At 31.7% G+C, this 16,318-nt stretch overlaps 3 protein-coding genes across 5 annotated transcripts in view; all 3 read right to left on the reverse strand.

Annotated features, from left to right (window-relative positions):
• Positions 1 to 8,597: 8,597 nt before the first annotated feature.
• On the reverse strand, positions 8,598 to 10,801 carry LOC111452344. The gene is made up of 5 exons (XM_023093007.1): positions 10,531 to 10,801; positions 9,790 to 9,940; positions 9,527 to 9,593; positions 9,184 to 9,418; positions 8,598 to 8,963 (listed from the first exon to the last, which is right to left on the reverse strand). Exons 1-5 carry the CDS (start codon positions 10,596 to 10,598, stop codon positions 8,753 to 8,755), a joined length of 732 nt encoding a protein of 243 aa, XP_022948775.1. The 5' UTR covers positions 10,599 to 10,801; the 3' UTR covers positions 8,598 to 8,752.
• Positions 10,802 to 12,940: 2,139 nt separating this feature from the next.
• Positions 12,941 to 14,232, reverse strand: LOC111452342 (3-oxo-Delta(4,5)-steroid 5-beta-reductase-like). Its single transcript, XM_023093005.1, has 2 exons — positions 13,449 to 14,232; positions 12,941 to 13,348 (listed from the first exon to the last, which is right to left on the reverse strand). The coding sequence occupies exons 1-2, from the start codon at positions 14,230 to 14,232 to the stop codon at positions 12,957 to 12,959; spliced, it is 1,176 nt and encodes a 391-aa protein (XP_022948773.1). The 3' UTR covers positions 12,941 to 12,956.
• Positions 14,233 to 15,290: 1,058 nt separating this feature from the next.
• LOC111452341 (vacuolar cation/proton exchanger 3-like) overlaps positions 15,291 to 16,318 on the reverse strand; it is a 4,063-nt gene continuing 3,035 nt past the window's right edge. For all 3 annotated transcript variants that reach the window (XM_023093004.1, XM_023093003.1, XM_023093001.1), the window contains exons 8-10: positions 15,674 to 15,727; positions 15,477 to 15,593; positions 15,291 to 15,396 (exon numbers count right to left, since the gene is read on the reverse strand). In XM_023093004.1, the coding sequence (XP_022948772.1) occupies positions 15,310 to 15,396; positions 15,477 to 15,593; positions 15,674 to 15,727 (258 nt within the window). In that variant the 3' untranslated portion in view covers positions 15,291 to 15,309. The remainder of the gene's footprint in view (positions 15,397 to 15,476; positions 15,594 to 15,673; positions 15,728 to 16,318) is intronic.

Here is a 16,318-nt window from a genome sequence, read left to right on the forward strand (position 1 = left end):
AACTGTTCGATTTTTTTTTTAATAAAAAAAATCCATAATTAAACAATTAATTATAATCACGGAACACGGTCAAATGGTGGGGCATGACCAAAAAATATCAAAGCCCGTACAGCGAGAGGCAACTGGAATAGGCGGTAAACGGTCGCTTTACAAGGAGTACTAAAACGAGTTGGGTTAACTAATTAAAATGGTCCGGGTCAGAGGTGACGTCGTTAACCGTTAACCTTAGGAGAAAAAAACGGAGCCCTATTTTGGCTTTCGGACGCTAACTAACGCGGCTTAATTAACGGCGACCGTTTGCAGTCAAATTTGTTGCTTAAAAATACACTAGGACACAAAGATAAAATAAAATTTAATTTGATGAATTTCCACGTCATTAAATTGATATAATTTTAAAATTATATACACCATATTATTTATATACGATATATGCATATGGTAACCGGTTTACTATTGTTTTGTAATGTTTACGTTAAAAAATTTATCATGGTAATTTTGCTAGCAAAATTTACTTTGGATGTTTATAGGTAATTTTTATGATATTAATTAGGTTTGTTAGCTCTTGACGGGTTTTCGTATCAATCTTTAATAATTTGCTCGAGTAACCTAGCTGGACGAAAGAGAAAACACGTCATTTTCCGTATATATCCAACTTAAAACTCTCTTCTGGTCAGTTATTCCTTCCCGAGCTCTTAAATAAACAGCTAAACCTGATTACTTAAGGAACATACCATTTTAAGTGTTAATGATATAATCTCGGTCATGTGGACTTTTAAAAAATATAATAAATAACTGTCAGGGGCAACTAAGGCAAGTGGGCAAATCATAGGATCAGATTTTACTTGAAAAGTCCATAAGTTAGGCAAAATATAATTAATTCATAATTTCAATAACTAATATTTAATTTTTTTTTTACATTAATTAGAAATTATAACTATTAACAACGGTTCTCATTCAATGTATACTATAATGTTTCATGGAATATAATAAATTAATAATTGAAATTAAAATTTTAAAAATATAAAAAAAAATTCAGAAAAAATCAACCCTCCCTAATTTTTGTTTGACTTTATAATAAATATTTAAAAATATAATTATATAAATTTTCTCCAAGGATATTATTTATTTATTTATTGGATTTTTGTTCATTTATCTAAATAATTAATATTAAAAACAAACCACGGGATCAAAGTAGTTTGTACTAATTTCAAGCAATATAAAAGACTTAAAAATCACGTAATTTAGACACGTGTAGATTATTAATATCATGACAGGTATATAATTTTAAATTTTTTTTCTTTATTTAATTTATAGTTAATTGGGTAAATATTCATTAATGACATTTTAAAACCATAAAATCCAGTTTAATTTTCTTTTCATTTTTGTGTGATGAAATATAATCACTTTTGTGGAAGTAAATGCATAAATAAACAAATTCTCGCTCAAATATATTTTGCTTATTTAAAAAAATAATAATAAATTTATTAGGTACAAAAAGAAAAGTTCAGTATCTCCAATATCATTTTAAAATTTAAAAATTTATTATAAACGTTCTAGGGTTAAATTTGTAATTTAACGATAGTAGCTTATTTCACAAAATAGATTTATTATTTTATTTATAATTTTTATTTCCTTAATCATTCTTTGTCTACAGTAGAGAAGGAAGTTAAGAATCAAAAATATTTAAAAAATTTCTCAAGAAGAAATTCCCAAAAAAATATTTAAAAATTTTCTCAAGAAGAAATTCCAAAAAAGTGGGACACTTTGCAATAAATAAACCACCAAATACGACATGTGCAACCCATTTTTAAAAAATTAAAATTATATATAAAAAAAAAAGTATTTTTTAAATGCAAATAAATAAATAGCTTGGTTGCTGGTTGTGGGCCCCACAAGATATATTTGTCTTGACATGTTGGACATGTGTCCAATAATACTTTTTTATTATTTTTTATAAAAAAATTAGATAATAATTATAAAATAAAGTAGTGGGGATTTTTATTTATTTATTTATAAGGAGCTATTACAAGTGGGGTTTAACCAACCCACATACTCGAATCTAATTTAGTATTTGTTAATATTATATATATATATATATATATATTAATAATCAAAATAGAAATATTAGATTAAGTTTGATCGTATAATATAATTATATATTTTATCTTCATTCAATCGATTTGCAACTAAAAGTAAATAACTCTTATTGTTCGACTCTTTGATTCGTCTGTTTGTTTGATGTTTGTCGTCCATCTCGTTCGTGAAGCCTCGATTTTGGAAACGTTCTCACATATCTCCACCGCTCGATTTGCCTTCGTCCTTCTCCAATCATCGAACACGAGATTTCCACACCGAACTGATAAGTTGTTTTCTTTTCCTGTCTTTTTATTGTTTACTTGTTCAATTTCAACTACTCACATTCAAAGTGTCGAGTACACCTTAGGGTTACCACACTGAATCGATAATCTATGAGGTTACGATTGTCAAACTTCTCACACAGTCGTTTGAACACTCGTCGTAGAAACCAACATTTTGCCTAAAGGGAGAAACATAGGAATCTATGTCGGACCCAGTATTTTCATGAAGTCCTAACATGTACGTTAACTATGCCTGAGTTGTTATAGATGACAAGCGAATTTGTATGTCGGGTTAACTGTTTATGACACCAACTTCTTGTTTTTTATTCACTCTGTCAAGTTTATGCACGTGGGAAGTGAGAAGTTATTTATGGTTGACTCACATATGTATCTTAGTTAGTTCAGACATAAAGTTGTCTCTCGATTATTATATTTTAAAAAATTGATACAATAATAATATATTCATAAGGTTCTAAATATCAACCGACCAATATCAAATTCGACAAATTAAATTTGGTTTCTTTGTTAGATTTTTTATTTTAAAAAAGACATGTTTATTAAATAAAAAAATAATTAAAAAAAAATCAAAAGCTACGTGGAAAAAAAAGCCAACCGTGCAAAATTAAAAGCAGGGAACAAGTCAAGAAGAGGCAAGTTGGCAAAGGCGGTCCCTGTCAGATTTTAAATATATATATAAAAAAATCAACGGCTCACATTCTCTCACTTGATTTCGTTTGGACGGTCCAAATTCGCTCGACAGAGACGGCGTGTTTATCGCAAGTAAATAAATATTCGATTTTTTTTGTTACTTTTTTGATGGCCAAAAAAATATCTTGTCCATTATTATATTTGTGGGAAATTAGTGAAAGAGATATATTTGTATTTTTTTTTTTAAAAAAATACATCACTTATTTGTAACAAAATTGGAACATTTTAAGATTTTTTTGTTTTATTTTAATTTTTAACTTTATTTGTACTCGCCCGAGAATTTTGACATAAATATTTATTTAAAGTTTGAATTTAATTTCTATTTTGCAATTAATTTTTCGGTGTTAATATGTTTAATCTTGAGATTTAAGCTTCTATTGCGTTCTTGGTCAACCTATCATATATATATATATATATATATATTTCATATTAAGATTTGGGTTATTGATAATTTATGAGTTTAAATTGAAATAAAATATTTAAAAGAATTATAAGAATCAAAATAGAGATCAAGGTTTAAAGTTAGTAAAAGATGGGAGAAGAGGACAAATGTGGGGGCCAGAGGTGGGCTGATTTGTCAGACAGGTGAATCTCCGCCGTGAGAGTGGTGGTGGTGGGGCCCATCGCCGGACAGCCTGGACTCAACACATTTTATGTTTTTAGAAAATCAATTGTCAAACAAATATCATTCCCGATTATAATTATTGTATATTTGAGTTTCCAGTAAACTCGAATATACAATAATTATAAATCTAGAACTCGAAATCGAATCGATTCAGTTTGGGTTTAGAAAAATGAACCCAGCCTTACTTGAAATATTAATCCAACCCAATTTAACCCAAATTGATTGGGTTGATATGAGTTGTCGGATTGAATGTACATCTTTTACGAACGGTTTAAAAATAATTTTTTATTTAAAAAGGGTAAAATTTTGAAGTGAATAAAGGATTTTAGTGATGGCTCAACCAAATTTATAAATTAAATTATAATTTCTAAAATTATTACTAAATTTGTAATTTTTTTAATAAAAAATAATTGTCCAAATCACCTTTTCTTTATTTATAAAGGAAAAGTTTGATATTTTATATTTATATTCATCAATGCACTTTATTTTACTCTTAATAATAGAGTATTTTATATTCCCTAACAATTTTACTATTGGTAAATATTTTTCTATTTATATTTACGTTAAACATTGATGAAAAAGAAATTAAATTTACATTTTCCATAAAAATACTCTTGAATTTTAAATTTTTAAAATTTTAATAATACATTTCTTTTAATCTAAAAAATACATTAAAAATAGTAAATACTTCATTGTGAAAATATACTTGAAATTTGGTTTCAAAATATAAATTTTTAAACTTGTTCTAAAAATATGTTTGAGTTTGGAAAAGTTTCAATAAACTCTTTCCATTTAAAAAATTTTTAAAATATATTTACTCCTAAACTTTTCAAAATAACGTCAAAATTTTATAAATAATTTACGAGGTTATAATTTACGGTAAGAATTCTTTTAAATTTTTTTTTTTTTATAAAGGTATATCAGGTTAATGTAAGCTTTAAAATTTTATGGTTATTTTTAAGCGGTTCTAAACGTAAAAGTAAGTTTAATTTTTTTTTTTTAAATCTTGAAGGGTATTAATGAAATTTTTTAAAAATCAAAAGTATTTTTTTAAATAATATTAAAATTTTAAAGGGTATTTTTTGAAGTCAAATACTAACGGTTTCATCCAAAACTAGCGAATATTTTTTAGATTTTTTTTTTTAAATTTATAGATATTTTTATTAATTTAAAAATTAGAAATTAATTTTTTTTTAAAAAATGATAAGACATTTCACAAAAAGAAAAAAAAAAAAGGTAAAGAAAGAACCAAAAGAATATAGTTATAATGGAAAATAATGAGAAGGAAAATCAATTTTCTCTTTTTATCACACAAAATTGCAAGAAGAATGTGACATTTTTTTGGTACCCCTACCTAAATTTGTCCTTTAAATACCCTAACCACATGGCCCATACTCGTAATATTTAAACACCCTCTCGTAACTAAACGTCTCTATATATGGTCGAGATTTGAACCTACGAACTTTAAAGAAAGTAAAACTGTTTTAATCACCGTTCGTTCGTTCTTAGACCCAGTTGATGAAAAAGAAATCTGAATCGTTCCTGTTCGTGAAATTTTGAATGAACTAATTGAACCTTCCCTATAATATCTCGTGACGTAAAAATGACATAAAAATGGTAAGAATATTTGGTGAGAAGAATAAAAAGATGATAAATATGGTCTTGATTTAACATATTAGATGATTCAATGCTCTTGTTCTTTTCGATAACTACACGAAAGTACAATAATAAATGTGACGTTTTAGGTGGCTAAAGGCCAAACTTTTCCGTCCCAAAATTATTGGAAAAATGTTTACTAACTATTACATGTGGCCAACAATCAACGAGAGACTACATTTTTTTCCAAATACATTTTCTATCGTAAATAAGTAGGCACGTTACGACTGTACGACTAAATATCGGTTCAATTATAAATTTATTTCTTATGGTTATTAAGAAAAAGTCGTAATTTAGTTCCCGTAATTTTAAAAGTAATAAACTTATAAGTAATATTGTCGGGACGTTTTGAAAATAATTAATCAAATTTTATTGTGTTAAAAAGATTCGATTACATGAAAAATCGATAAACCCAACCCAAATCGGGTTTGGTTCATGGATTCTTCTGAAACTCGAATTTATTGTTAATTTTAAAATATACATTTTGCTTTGATTATTCTCTAACTCGACTTTAAAATAATTTTTAAGGTAATGATAAATTTTAATTAAATGTTTTACGAGCGGTTATTTTACGTTTATAAGAAAAGAATTTGAATAATTGACTCAGAACAACCAAAACTAATCTAACTCAACAAAATTTACGAGTAAATTGGATTTGATTCACTGTTCAATAAGGATGGTTTGTATTGAAAAAATTTATCACCCGAACAATAAAATTTAGTCTAAAAATGTCTCAATTCAATCCGACCCGACCCACGAAACCCCTAAATTGACCGTTCAATACGAACACAGGTGGCAACGAAAGATGACGTGGAACGAGAGAATTTTGATTTGATTTGATTTCTATTGTGTTTTTTACATTTATTTTTATTATGATTATTATTATTATTATTTTGGCAAAGGGAGTAGTTATTGCTAAAAATTAAATTCGACTTTTTATATCTTTGAGCTAATGCCACAAACTCACTAGAAGCGGGTTGATTCTAATCGGTTCGGTTTGGTTCGGTTCGATTCGACTAGTTAGTCTAGTTTATTGGACCGATTCATCGGACTGATGTTTATGGTAAATTTAGGTCTTAACGAGAAATTTAAAAAAAGTAAAGAGTTATTCTCGCACATTTTAGGTTTACTCGAGATAAGTAGCTAATTGGATAAGTTTACGAGCCCTATTTACATGACTGAGCATGAACTAGAAATATTGTTATTTATGACCTAACATGTCAACGACCCTAAACTTTATAATGAATGGGAATGAACCAAAGTATGGAACGAAGATATTTATGTGAAATTTAGGATTTCTTTTAGGTCGTGAATTATGAGCTTAACAAGGTATATCACGACACATGAATTATGATATTATTGGAGCCTAATATGTATGAATGATCGAGAAACTGCTAGATGAAATTTTTAGTACAAGGCTTAAGAACGTAATGAATTTGTTTGTGCCGTTGGGACGTTATGTGCAGAGACGGTTAAAGGATCGCTAACTATTCCCTTACACATAACTTATTTGGATAAGGGTAAGGATCTACTGATTTGGCAAGCACGAGCTCGTTTCTCTCATGATTATGACTATTATACTATATGAGGACTACTATAGTCGTCAGCTAATCGGACTTTATGTATATACTAGAGTTGGTAGCTTTGTGCTCGTTTTTTTTTTTTACTTTTTTTTCAATATTATGTTTATTTCATTGCATATTTTAAAATTTTAAAATATTGTCTAGATTTTTTTTAAAAACAAATAGATAGAAACAATTATTTATTATTTTTTAAGGTTTGAAATATTTTATATAGTTTGTGTATGAAAATTATATATGATTGAATAAAGTTTAAGAAAGTTGAATTATTTATTGCTCAACTAACATGAGGGGTTGAACTTAAAGAAGAAGAAAAGGATGTGGGGTTGGGTAAATCAAATAATAATTAATTAAAAAATTTCTAAAATTATATTTATTAAAAGAAATTAATAAATTTTAAACAAAGATGTGACAACAAGAAAAATCTAAGGGAACATTAGCCCCAAAAATTAAAAATATCCCTTTGGAAAGGCAAGTGGTGGGGTCAAATAATAATATAGATCCTAATAATTCAATATCTTTTAATTCATTACTCTTTTTAAAACTTTAATAATTTTTTAAAAATTTATTAATAATTCAATAAATTTTATTCCATCCTTGCGAGAATTAAGGTTTTGGTCCTAGAATTTGAAACTCTTACTAAATACGCTTCTGCTTAATTGAACCTCGACTCCGTTTTGAGTATTCTATTGACTTGGCTAAGTTGATGAACACAACGACTCTCCACAATGGTATGATATTGTCTACTTTGAACATAAGCTCCCGTGGCTTTGCTTTGAGCTTGAGCTTCTCCAATATATCTTATACCAATAGAGATAGTATTTTTTGTTTATAACTCATGATCATTCCCTCGAATTTTCATCTAACACTTTTAATCTCTTCTTTCATCCAAGAACTCCAGATAATTTTTTACAAATTAAAGACGCAAATGAGAAGCATAATCAAATTATAAGGAAAAATATGAATAAATAAAAAGAAGATAATGAATATGCTTTGTTTTGTTTTCCCTTTGGCTGGACTTCAAGAGTACAACAGTGATTTCAAGAGTACAACTGTGATGTCCCACATTGGTTGGGGAGTAAAACAAACTACCATTTATAAGGGTGTGGAAACCTTCCTCTAAGAGACGCGTTTTAAAGCCTTAAGGGAAAGTTCAAAGAGGACAATATCTGCTAGCGGTGGATCTGGATCGTTACAAATGGTATCAGAGCCAGACACCGGACGATGTGTCAGCCTTCTCGCTGTTCCCCGAAGGGGGTAGACACGAGGCGGTGTGCCAGTAAGGACGCTGGGCCCAAAGGGGGGTGGATTTGGGGGTGATCCCACATCGATTGGAGGAATGAAAGAGTGCCAGCGAGGACGTTGGGCCCCGAAGGGGGGTGGATTGTGATATCCCACCTTGATTGGGGAGGAGAACAAACCACCAATTATAAGAGTGTGGAAACCTTCCCCTAACAGACGTGTTTTAAAGCCTTGAGGCAAAGCCCGAAAGGGAAAGCCCAAAGAGGACAATATCTGCTAGCGATGGATTTGGGTCGTTACAACAATCCTAAAATATCCTATCAAGCAGCGCCCACATAAGATTTCAAAGCCCATCTCTGTCCCTATCACTAATTTCATCTCTGTCCCTATCACTAATTTCATTTGCTGATATTTCAACAAACTTTTGCATTGGGTGAACCAAAAGCATTTACTTTGATAAACTAAGAAAATGAAATTTGGCAAACATCCCTTCTACAATCCCTATCTTATCAACCTACAATCAATTATCTACACAGAAAGTTGAAACTACTACTCACAGATTGAAGAGGTGCGTCCCCCATTCTTCATCTAATATGAGAATCAAGAGGAAGAAACACTGGATCTGGAACAACCAATGGCAACTTATTAATGTACATAAATAGTCTCTTCTGGTTCTCCTGCAAAATTGAAGTAAGATCAATCGTTTCATTCCTGTCTGTGTAGATCCATAGGTCACCAGAGTTCACTCGCTTGAGGCTATCCCGACAGAAGGGACACGACTGAGAACGACTGCGCCTGGACGATGAAACAGACGGACAAGATAAGGTTGAATATGAGTCTAAGAATAGTGCTACAGTGAATGCAAACTAATCAAATCAGGATAATTTTGAAGATTTTCAGATCCAACAGATAATCTGATTTCAAACTTAGTCTACTTTCTTGAAAGCACTTTTGATTCTATCTTTTTTTGCTGATTGTGTTCAATTGAAAAGTAAAATCATAGTCTAAAACTTACCAATCTCGATAACATTTCAAGCACAAAGAATGGATGCAATGAGGCAAAACAACAATGCTGTTAACCTCCATGCAAATTCCACACTCCTTTTCTCTTTCTTTGTCGATTTCTGACAGTTTTCCCCTTGCAACTTCATCCCTTCTTTTGTATCTGGAATTGCAAACCTCTTTCTGTTTCCTATCTTCCAATTCTGTGATGCCCTTTTGAAGTTGCAGAAGAGAAGGGAAGATTACCACTGTTGATGAGAAGAACAATCCATTAACACCCCCACCAGAAAAGAACAAGACCAAGACCAGAAAGCTAAGTTCCAATACTTAAGATGCAATCTAAGAATCTCACTCACCATAAAATTCTCTAATGCTAGATTTTCGCTCATAAATGGACATGGTGGTCTTTCCATCTGGATAAGTCTGCATCATAACATTACACGACAAGAAGTAATTAAACAATATTGACCTTCATTGTCAAGAAATAGAACATCAGACCTCTTATTAAGTTAGTACAGATAAGGCCTTCTATGGAGAAAATATCAAGCCTACATGAACAAACAAAAAAGCTGCTAACTGGTAACTATTGCCAAATAGTACCAAAATGTAGAAGGCATACCACATAGACATGGATTCTTAGCAGCCCCAAGGCACCAGCAAGGCGGCAGTCAGTCCATTGAACAAGAAAAAGGAAAAAGGGAGCGGCAGGACTGTAAGATATTCTCATTTGAACACAAGCTCCATCACTCTCTCTTGGACAGTCTAAAGCACTGCAAACAAAAGAGGAATGGTTAAACAAGAAAAACAGGGCTCAGAGAAAATTTGACCACAACAATTTGTTAATGCTAATTCATATGAATTTGCTATCAATCTGATATCCCCCCTCTTTCTCATCTCAGATATTTCTTCAGTCCCGTACTGCTCAACTTTTACACAGAGACAGAAAGAGCAATCAACGATGCAATTTCTTCCCTATTCACTGATACAAAAAACAATTGAAAAACAAAAAAAACACAAAGCAGTAATGAAATTCAATAGCAGTACAGAAGCTAAATCATTCTTAATTTGACTGGACAATTCACTGAAAGATATTTATATTGCTCATCCAACATTCAACAATGTAGACAGTTTCAAAAAGTAAACAGTCCCTTGTACTGTCGCCAGTAGAATATGTATCTTCTAGACAAAACCAGAGAAAGAAACAATTAACAAGAAAAATCAAGCCATAAACATGCCAGAATCAGTTTATTAACTCATCGGTGTTTTCAGAGTGGAATTTACGGCCAAAAATTGCAGAAACAAAGATTCTCCATACAAATCGAAAATTTCGTTTCTCAAAGAGAATGAAGAAGAAAGTTACAGAGTATTGGCATGCTGTACATCGGCTTCAAGCGCTTTGAGCGAATCCTTGAACGAAAGCTTTCCCATGGCGGTCGAATTTTCCCGGAAAAGAAAAATCCAATCCAACGAAAACGAATGATCGATCAAGTAGAATCAAAATCTCGAACCGAAACCCTACAGATTATCCTCATAATCTAACATAAAAAAATCAACCAAAAAACAAAATCTCGTAATCGATAATCCGAAATTCTTTCGAACTGATCAAGCAAAAGCACAAGCAAACGCCGGTTTTTCTCAGCTTCGAACTCGAGCCGTTCTATTTTATAAATAGCAACCTAATTTACCATATTACCCTCCTTCAGCAATATAATTACGCTTCCAACAATTTGTGTGTTTATCGAGGTAATAATCAAGTACGGTCGAGTAGATTCTAAATAATGAATTCCACCAATGACTCGTCGCCAGCGATTTATTTTGAGCACACAAGAATTAAAAAATATTATTTTGAAATGACATGGCGGGTCCTTATTGGCTAGTAGTAATATCCAAAATCAACTGGTGGCGCCCAATCTTTTAAATTATGGCGGCTAAGGTTAAATGACGTCTAAATCCAAATTCCCACTCATTAAAATTAAATTAAAAATTAGGATAATTGACAAATTAAGAAAACATTTTTATGGCTAATTTTTTCTTTTTATATTATATATATATATATATATATATATATATAATATGACATGACATGAGCGAAAACAAATAATATAAGCTTCTCTCGAGTAAAAGTTTCTCTTTTCTACTTTTCATATCCTCGATTTAAACAGAGATTTTCTGTCACTGTTAGTCCTTACTGATTAAATAGACATCTCTAATATTAACGATATGTATTTTTAAATTTTTTATAAATTAAAGTATAAATAGTAAAATGTATTATTGGATAAGGTTGTGATTAATTAACTTATTTATTATCTTATCTTTAAGCAATAAAGTATTGCGGATAGGAATGTATTATGTACTTTAATCCTTATGCATCATATTCCATAATTACAAAATCTAAAAAAGAAAAAAATATATAATTACAATAAAGTATTATAATTAATATATTATTTATTTATTTATTATTATTATTGATTACCCTAAACCCTTTAACCCTAATCTATAAGGTTTTATGTAGGTATGTTTAATCCAATCAGTTGCAAATTGACCTTTTTCTTTTCTTTTCTTTTTATCAAGTCAATTTGACGAACCCAAAAAATAGGGCTACAATCTAACTCAACTTAACCTTATTTTACTGGTAAGATTACTATAAAAATTAAAGATATTTGATTTTTGTCACCGATAACTGTTGTGACTTGTAAATGTTTAATATTTGATATTTATGAGATTTAGCGATTAACATAACATATATTGTTAGAGATCCGGGGGGGGGGGGCGAGGATGGAGAAGGCTTCCCCATCCCCATTCTCATCCCGATCTCCGCCACCTATTTCATTACCCATCCTCCCAAAATTGTCGATTTATTTTTGTGGAGATTCCCTATAAGTAATTGACAAGTATCAAGTTTTGAGCCGAGAAAATGTTCCGTTTATTATTAAAATTTAAAAAATTATTATTTTAAAGAAACTTATAACAAATAAAACCCATAAGAACTTGTAAATGCGAACTTAAAAAATCTCTCTTTTAAGTCGGTAGAACTAAGAAAGGAATGTGGGGAGAGATTTCTCCCCGCTCCCTCTCTATTCACGGCGAGTCCTCATGGGCCCAACTCGACAACCCATATACACTTGAAAATAGAGCGTTGAGTTGGTTGTAAACTCTTCTCCAATTACTCAAGTTACTAATTCAACCAACTCTATTTTGGATCTGTCTAAAAAAAATTTCAACCCATATATACTTTAGTCACGGTAAGAAAAAAATAAAAAAATAAAAAATTATAAGAATTAAATTATATATATATAATTTTATTTTAAGATAAAATTTAACGGGACAACACAAACTATGTATGAAGGGATATAATTTATAAATATAGAGTAAAAAATCAAAGTATACCTCATTGCTTACGACACATTTAAAATGATGCCTTATAAATTATTATTATATATAATATTGAATATTATAATAACAATGCAAGTACACGAAGATTCGAACATTTAATTCTTACGAAAAAATATGCATATAATGTCAAATCCAATTAAATTATGTTTATATTGACATGTAATCCAATTTCTTATAAAAAAAAACATGATTAAATTATTTTTATTATACGATAAATTCAAGATTCTCGTGGGACGAACATCTGGATATTACATTCAAGAGTCATTTTTGCCGAAAAGAGAATTAAATATATATATATATTTTTAATAATGATAGTCCAATATTATTATTGAAAAAAAAAGTAAAATAAATATTATTAGAAGAATACAATGCATCATTTAAAAATTTAAATAATTAAGGAAAAGGAATTAATTTATCGTATCTCATGACATCGATCCAATACAAGATGGAGTCCAACATCTTGTACTTTACACTGAATCCAAGCCGGTCGGATTTGTTCCGACTAGCCACCATTTTTCCCGGCAGCCTAAACAAGCTGTCTAAGAACCCCCAATTGGCCAGCTCCTCCATTTCCGTCGGAATCAGCCCTTCCTCCTCCACTATCTCCGCCCACAACCTCCCTTTCTCCGTCATCGCTGCCGTGTAATGGAACTCCGGAGAAAACATCCCCTCCTCGTCCTCCGCCGCCGCCGCCACTCCAAACTTCTCCGCCACCGCTCCCCATATCTCCTTCCACGTGAAGCTCCACCCGTTGCACACGTTGAATGCTTCCCCGTCTGCGGTGGCTGTCGTTGGAATTTACACATAAAATATTTTATATAAATATTTTTATGGAAAAGTGAAATTAATTATTAAAAATAAATTAATAGTGAAAGAGTGGCGTACTGTTTATTTCATTGGTGGCGGCCCAAACGTGCTGCTCCGCCACAAGCCGAGCGTCGGAGCCATTGATACAAAACCCTTCCCAGCACGCCGCCGAGCCGCCGAACACAAACGGCTTCTTCAGCTTCTTACAAATAGCTCCATAAACACACAAACTCCCCATAAAATTAAAAAAAGTCCGGTTCGAACAGCCCAAAATCAAACCCGGTCGAAGAACACTCCACGCCACCCTCCGCCCGCCTCCAGACAGCCGCTCACGGAGGAGATCCTCCAACGCATAATAAAAATTGTTCCCAGATTCCGCCCTCGGACTATCCTCACAATAAACCGCCATCCGACCGCCGCCGCCTCCGACGGCGGCTCCCGTCAACGAAACGTAGTGCTTAATCCCGGTCTGTAGAGAGACGTGGCGGAGAGCCGGCGCCGCCGGGAGAATGACGTCGAGGACGTTAGCCAACATGGTCCGGTTCTGGTCCGAGCAATCTGAGGTATCGAACCGTAGCTGGGCAGCCCAAGTGACCCAGAAAACATGTGTGACGTGGCGAACCGGCGAGAGGTTTCGGTGAGCGGAAGAACGGTCGAGCAAATCGCAGGAAATGAATTGAAAATTAGTATCGGTGATGGGGCTGACATTATCCGGCCGCCGTGCGACGCCGTAAACTTTCCAGCCGCCGGTTGAGAGAAGGGCTTTTGCTAACTCTTTTCCGACCAAACCGGTGACTCCGAAAATGACGGCGACAAGTTCGCCATTGCCGTCTAATTTTGCATTGATTGTTTCGGCCGCCATTGATAGCAAATTTCAAAATTTCAAGCTGTCTGTAAGACCATGATCGATATATATATATATATATTTGTGTTAATTTTAAATTTTAAATTTGTATTAAATATTAAAATAATTTATTAAACAAAACTTATGAAAAAGAAGAAGCATTTATAATTTAGCTTAAAGAAAAAAAAAAAGAGTTGTAATATTGGAATAAAATAAATAAATAAAAGAACTATAACCACCGTTTCATTAAATATCTAGTAAATTTTCAATTAATTTAACTTTAATACAAATAAATTATCAATTAATTAACTAAATTAATAAAATTATAACTCTAATAAATCCCCCAATTAATTACTTTATTAGTGGGGTTGAATAATTTTGTATTAGATGAATGGAAAAATTGTTACTAAACTAAAAAAAAAAAATTAAATATAATATATTAACTTATATGTTATTTATTTTTTAATTATTTAAATACCCTTGCTATATATATATATATATATAGAAATCGGCAAGGATGTGTATAGCACGGTTTCATAAGTACGAAAAATGTTCGATAATCATCTTTTTTTTTTTTTTAATTAAGTTTAAAAATATTACTTTTAACCGTAAAAATTTTAATTTAGAAAATAAAAATAAAAATATCTCTATAATATATATATATATATATATATATATATATATATATATATTATATGTTTTTATTTATTTATTTCCATTTTACCTAATTAAAAAAAAAGTGAAATGTTTAATTAGTTGCAATAGGCCCTTCAAAGACGTGCAAACCAAAAATCAACTTGTTTTAAAAAAATAATTTTAAAAAAAAGAAATTATTATGAAGACTAAATAAAATGAACTTGAAGGCATGTTCTATTATTATGAATGAAAGTCAAAATACTTTACAAGTAAACCAAGCAAAGCAATTGTAAGCTACTCAACTAACTCGACCACATGTTCTATTATTTCAAGGCTCGAGAACGCTTACGTTAGTATCTGACCAACTCGAAAATAGGATTACAATTCAATCTGATTAAGTTCATTTAACGATTCTAATCGATGTTCGTGATGGATTGTGTTACATCTGTGCATATGAGTTCAATAGTTTGAACAGAAAAAGCAGAAAGAAATTGCTACATAGCTGAAGAGAAGTACCATTCCTTTGATGTAATGTGAATTTCCGTCCTGATAAAAAATTTAAATTTGATTTATAATTGAGAAACGAGCTGAATTTAAATTTTAGAGACGGATTAGATGGACGTTACTTGTAGAGTGAATAGAGTGAGGACGATGGCGAAGGCGAGAGACGCAGTTTCGATGAGACCGAAATCAAGATCCATTTTGATGCTCGAACACCATCCAACAGCTACACTCAAAGGCACCTAATAATTGAAACGTTCATATTATCATAAACTCATTCATCTTCGTTTACCCTCTTTTTTTTTTACTACTAATTTATTACCACAAACACTGAAATTTGAGCTGCTGATCCCAATGCTATCCCAAGTGTTATATCCTACACAACAACAATCGAAATAAGTAAACGGTGTTTTCTCGGTCGGGTGTTGTATGTTCTTAATGCTTTAGGGTTGGTGTGAGATTCCACGTCGGTTGGGGAGGAGAACGAAACGTTATTTATAAGGGTGTAGAAACCTCTCACTAACAGACACATTTTTAAAATCTTGAGAAGAAACTCAAAAGGGAAAGCTCAAAAAGTGATAATATCTCTTAGCGGTGGGCTTGTGCGGTTACAAATGGTATTAAAGCTAGACACTAGACGATGTGCCAGCGAGAAGGCTGAGCCCCAAAGGGGAGTGGACACGAGACGGTGTGTCAGAAAGGACACTAGGTCTCAAAGGAAGTGGATTGTGAGATCCCACATCGATTGAAGAAAACAAAACATTCTTTATAAGAGTGTGGATACATGTCCCCAATAGATGCGTTTTAAAAATCTTGAAGAGAAACTCGAAAGGAAAAGTCATGTTAGGGGTGGGCTTGGGCTGTTACAAATGGTATAAAGAGCCCGACACCAGACGATGTGCCAGCGAGGAGGCTGAGAACTGAAAGGGAGTGGACACGAGACTGCTTGATCTCGAGGGGGGGGGGG

The sequence above is a fragment of the Cucurbita moschata genome, unplaced genomic scaffold (assembly GCF_002738365.1).
Source record: "Cucurbita moschata cultivar Rifu unplaced genomic scaffold, Cmos_1.0 Cmo_Scf00014, whole genome shotgun sequence".
Lineage (NCBI taxonomy): Eukaryota > Viridiplantae > Streptophyta > Magnoliopsida > Cucurbitales > Cucurbitaceae > Cucurbita > Cucurbita moschata.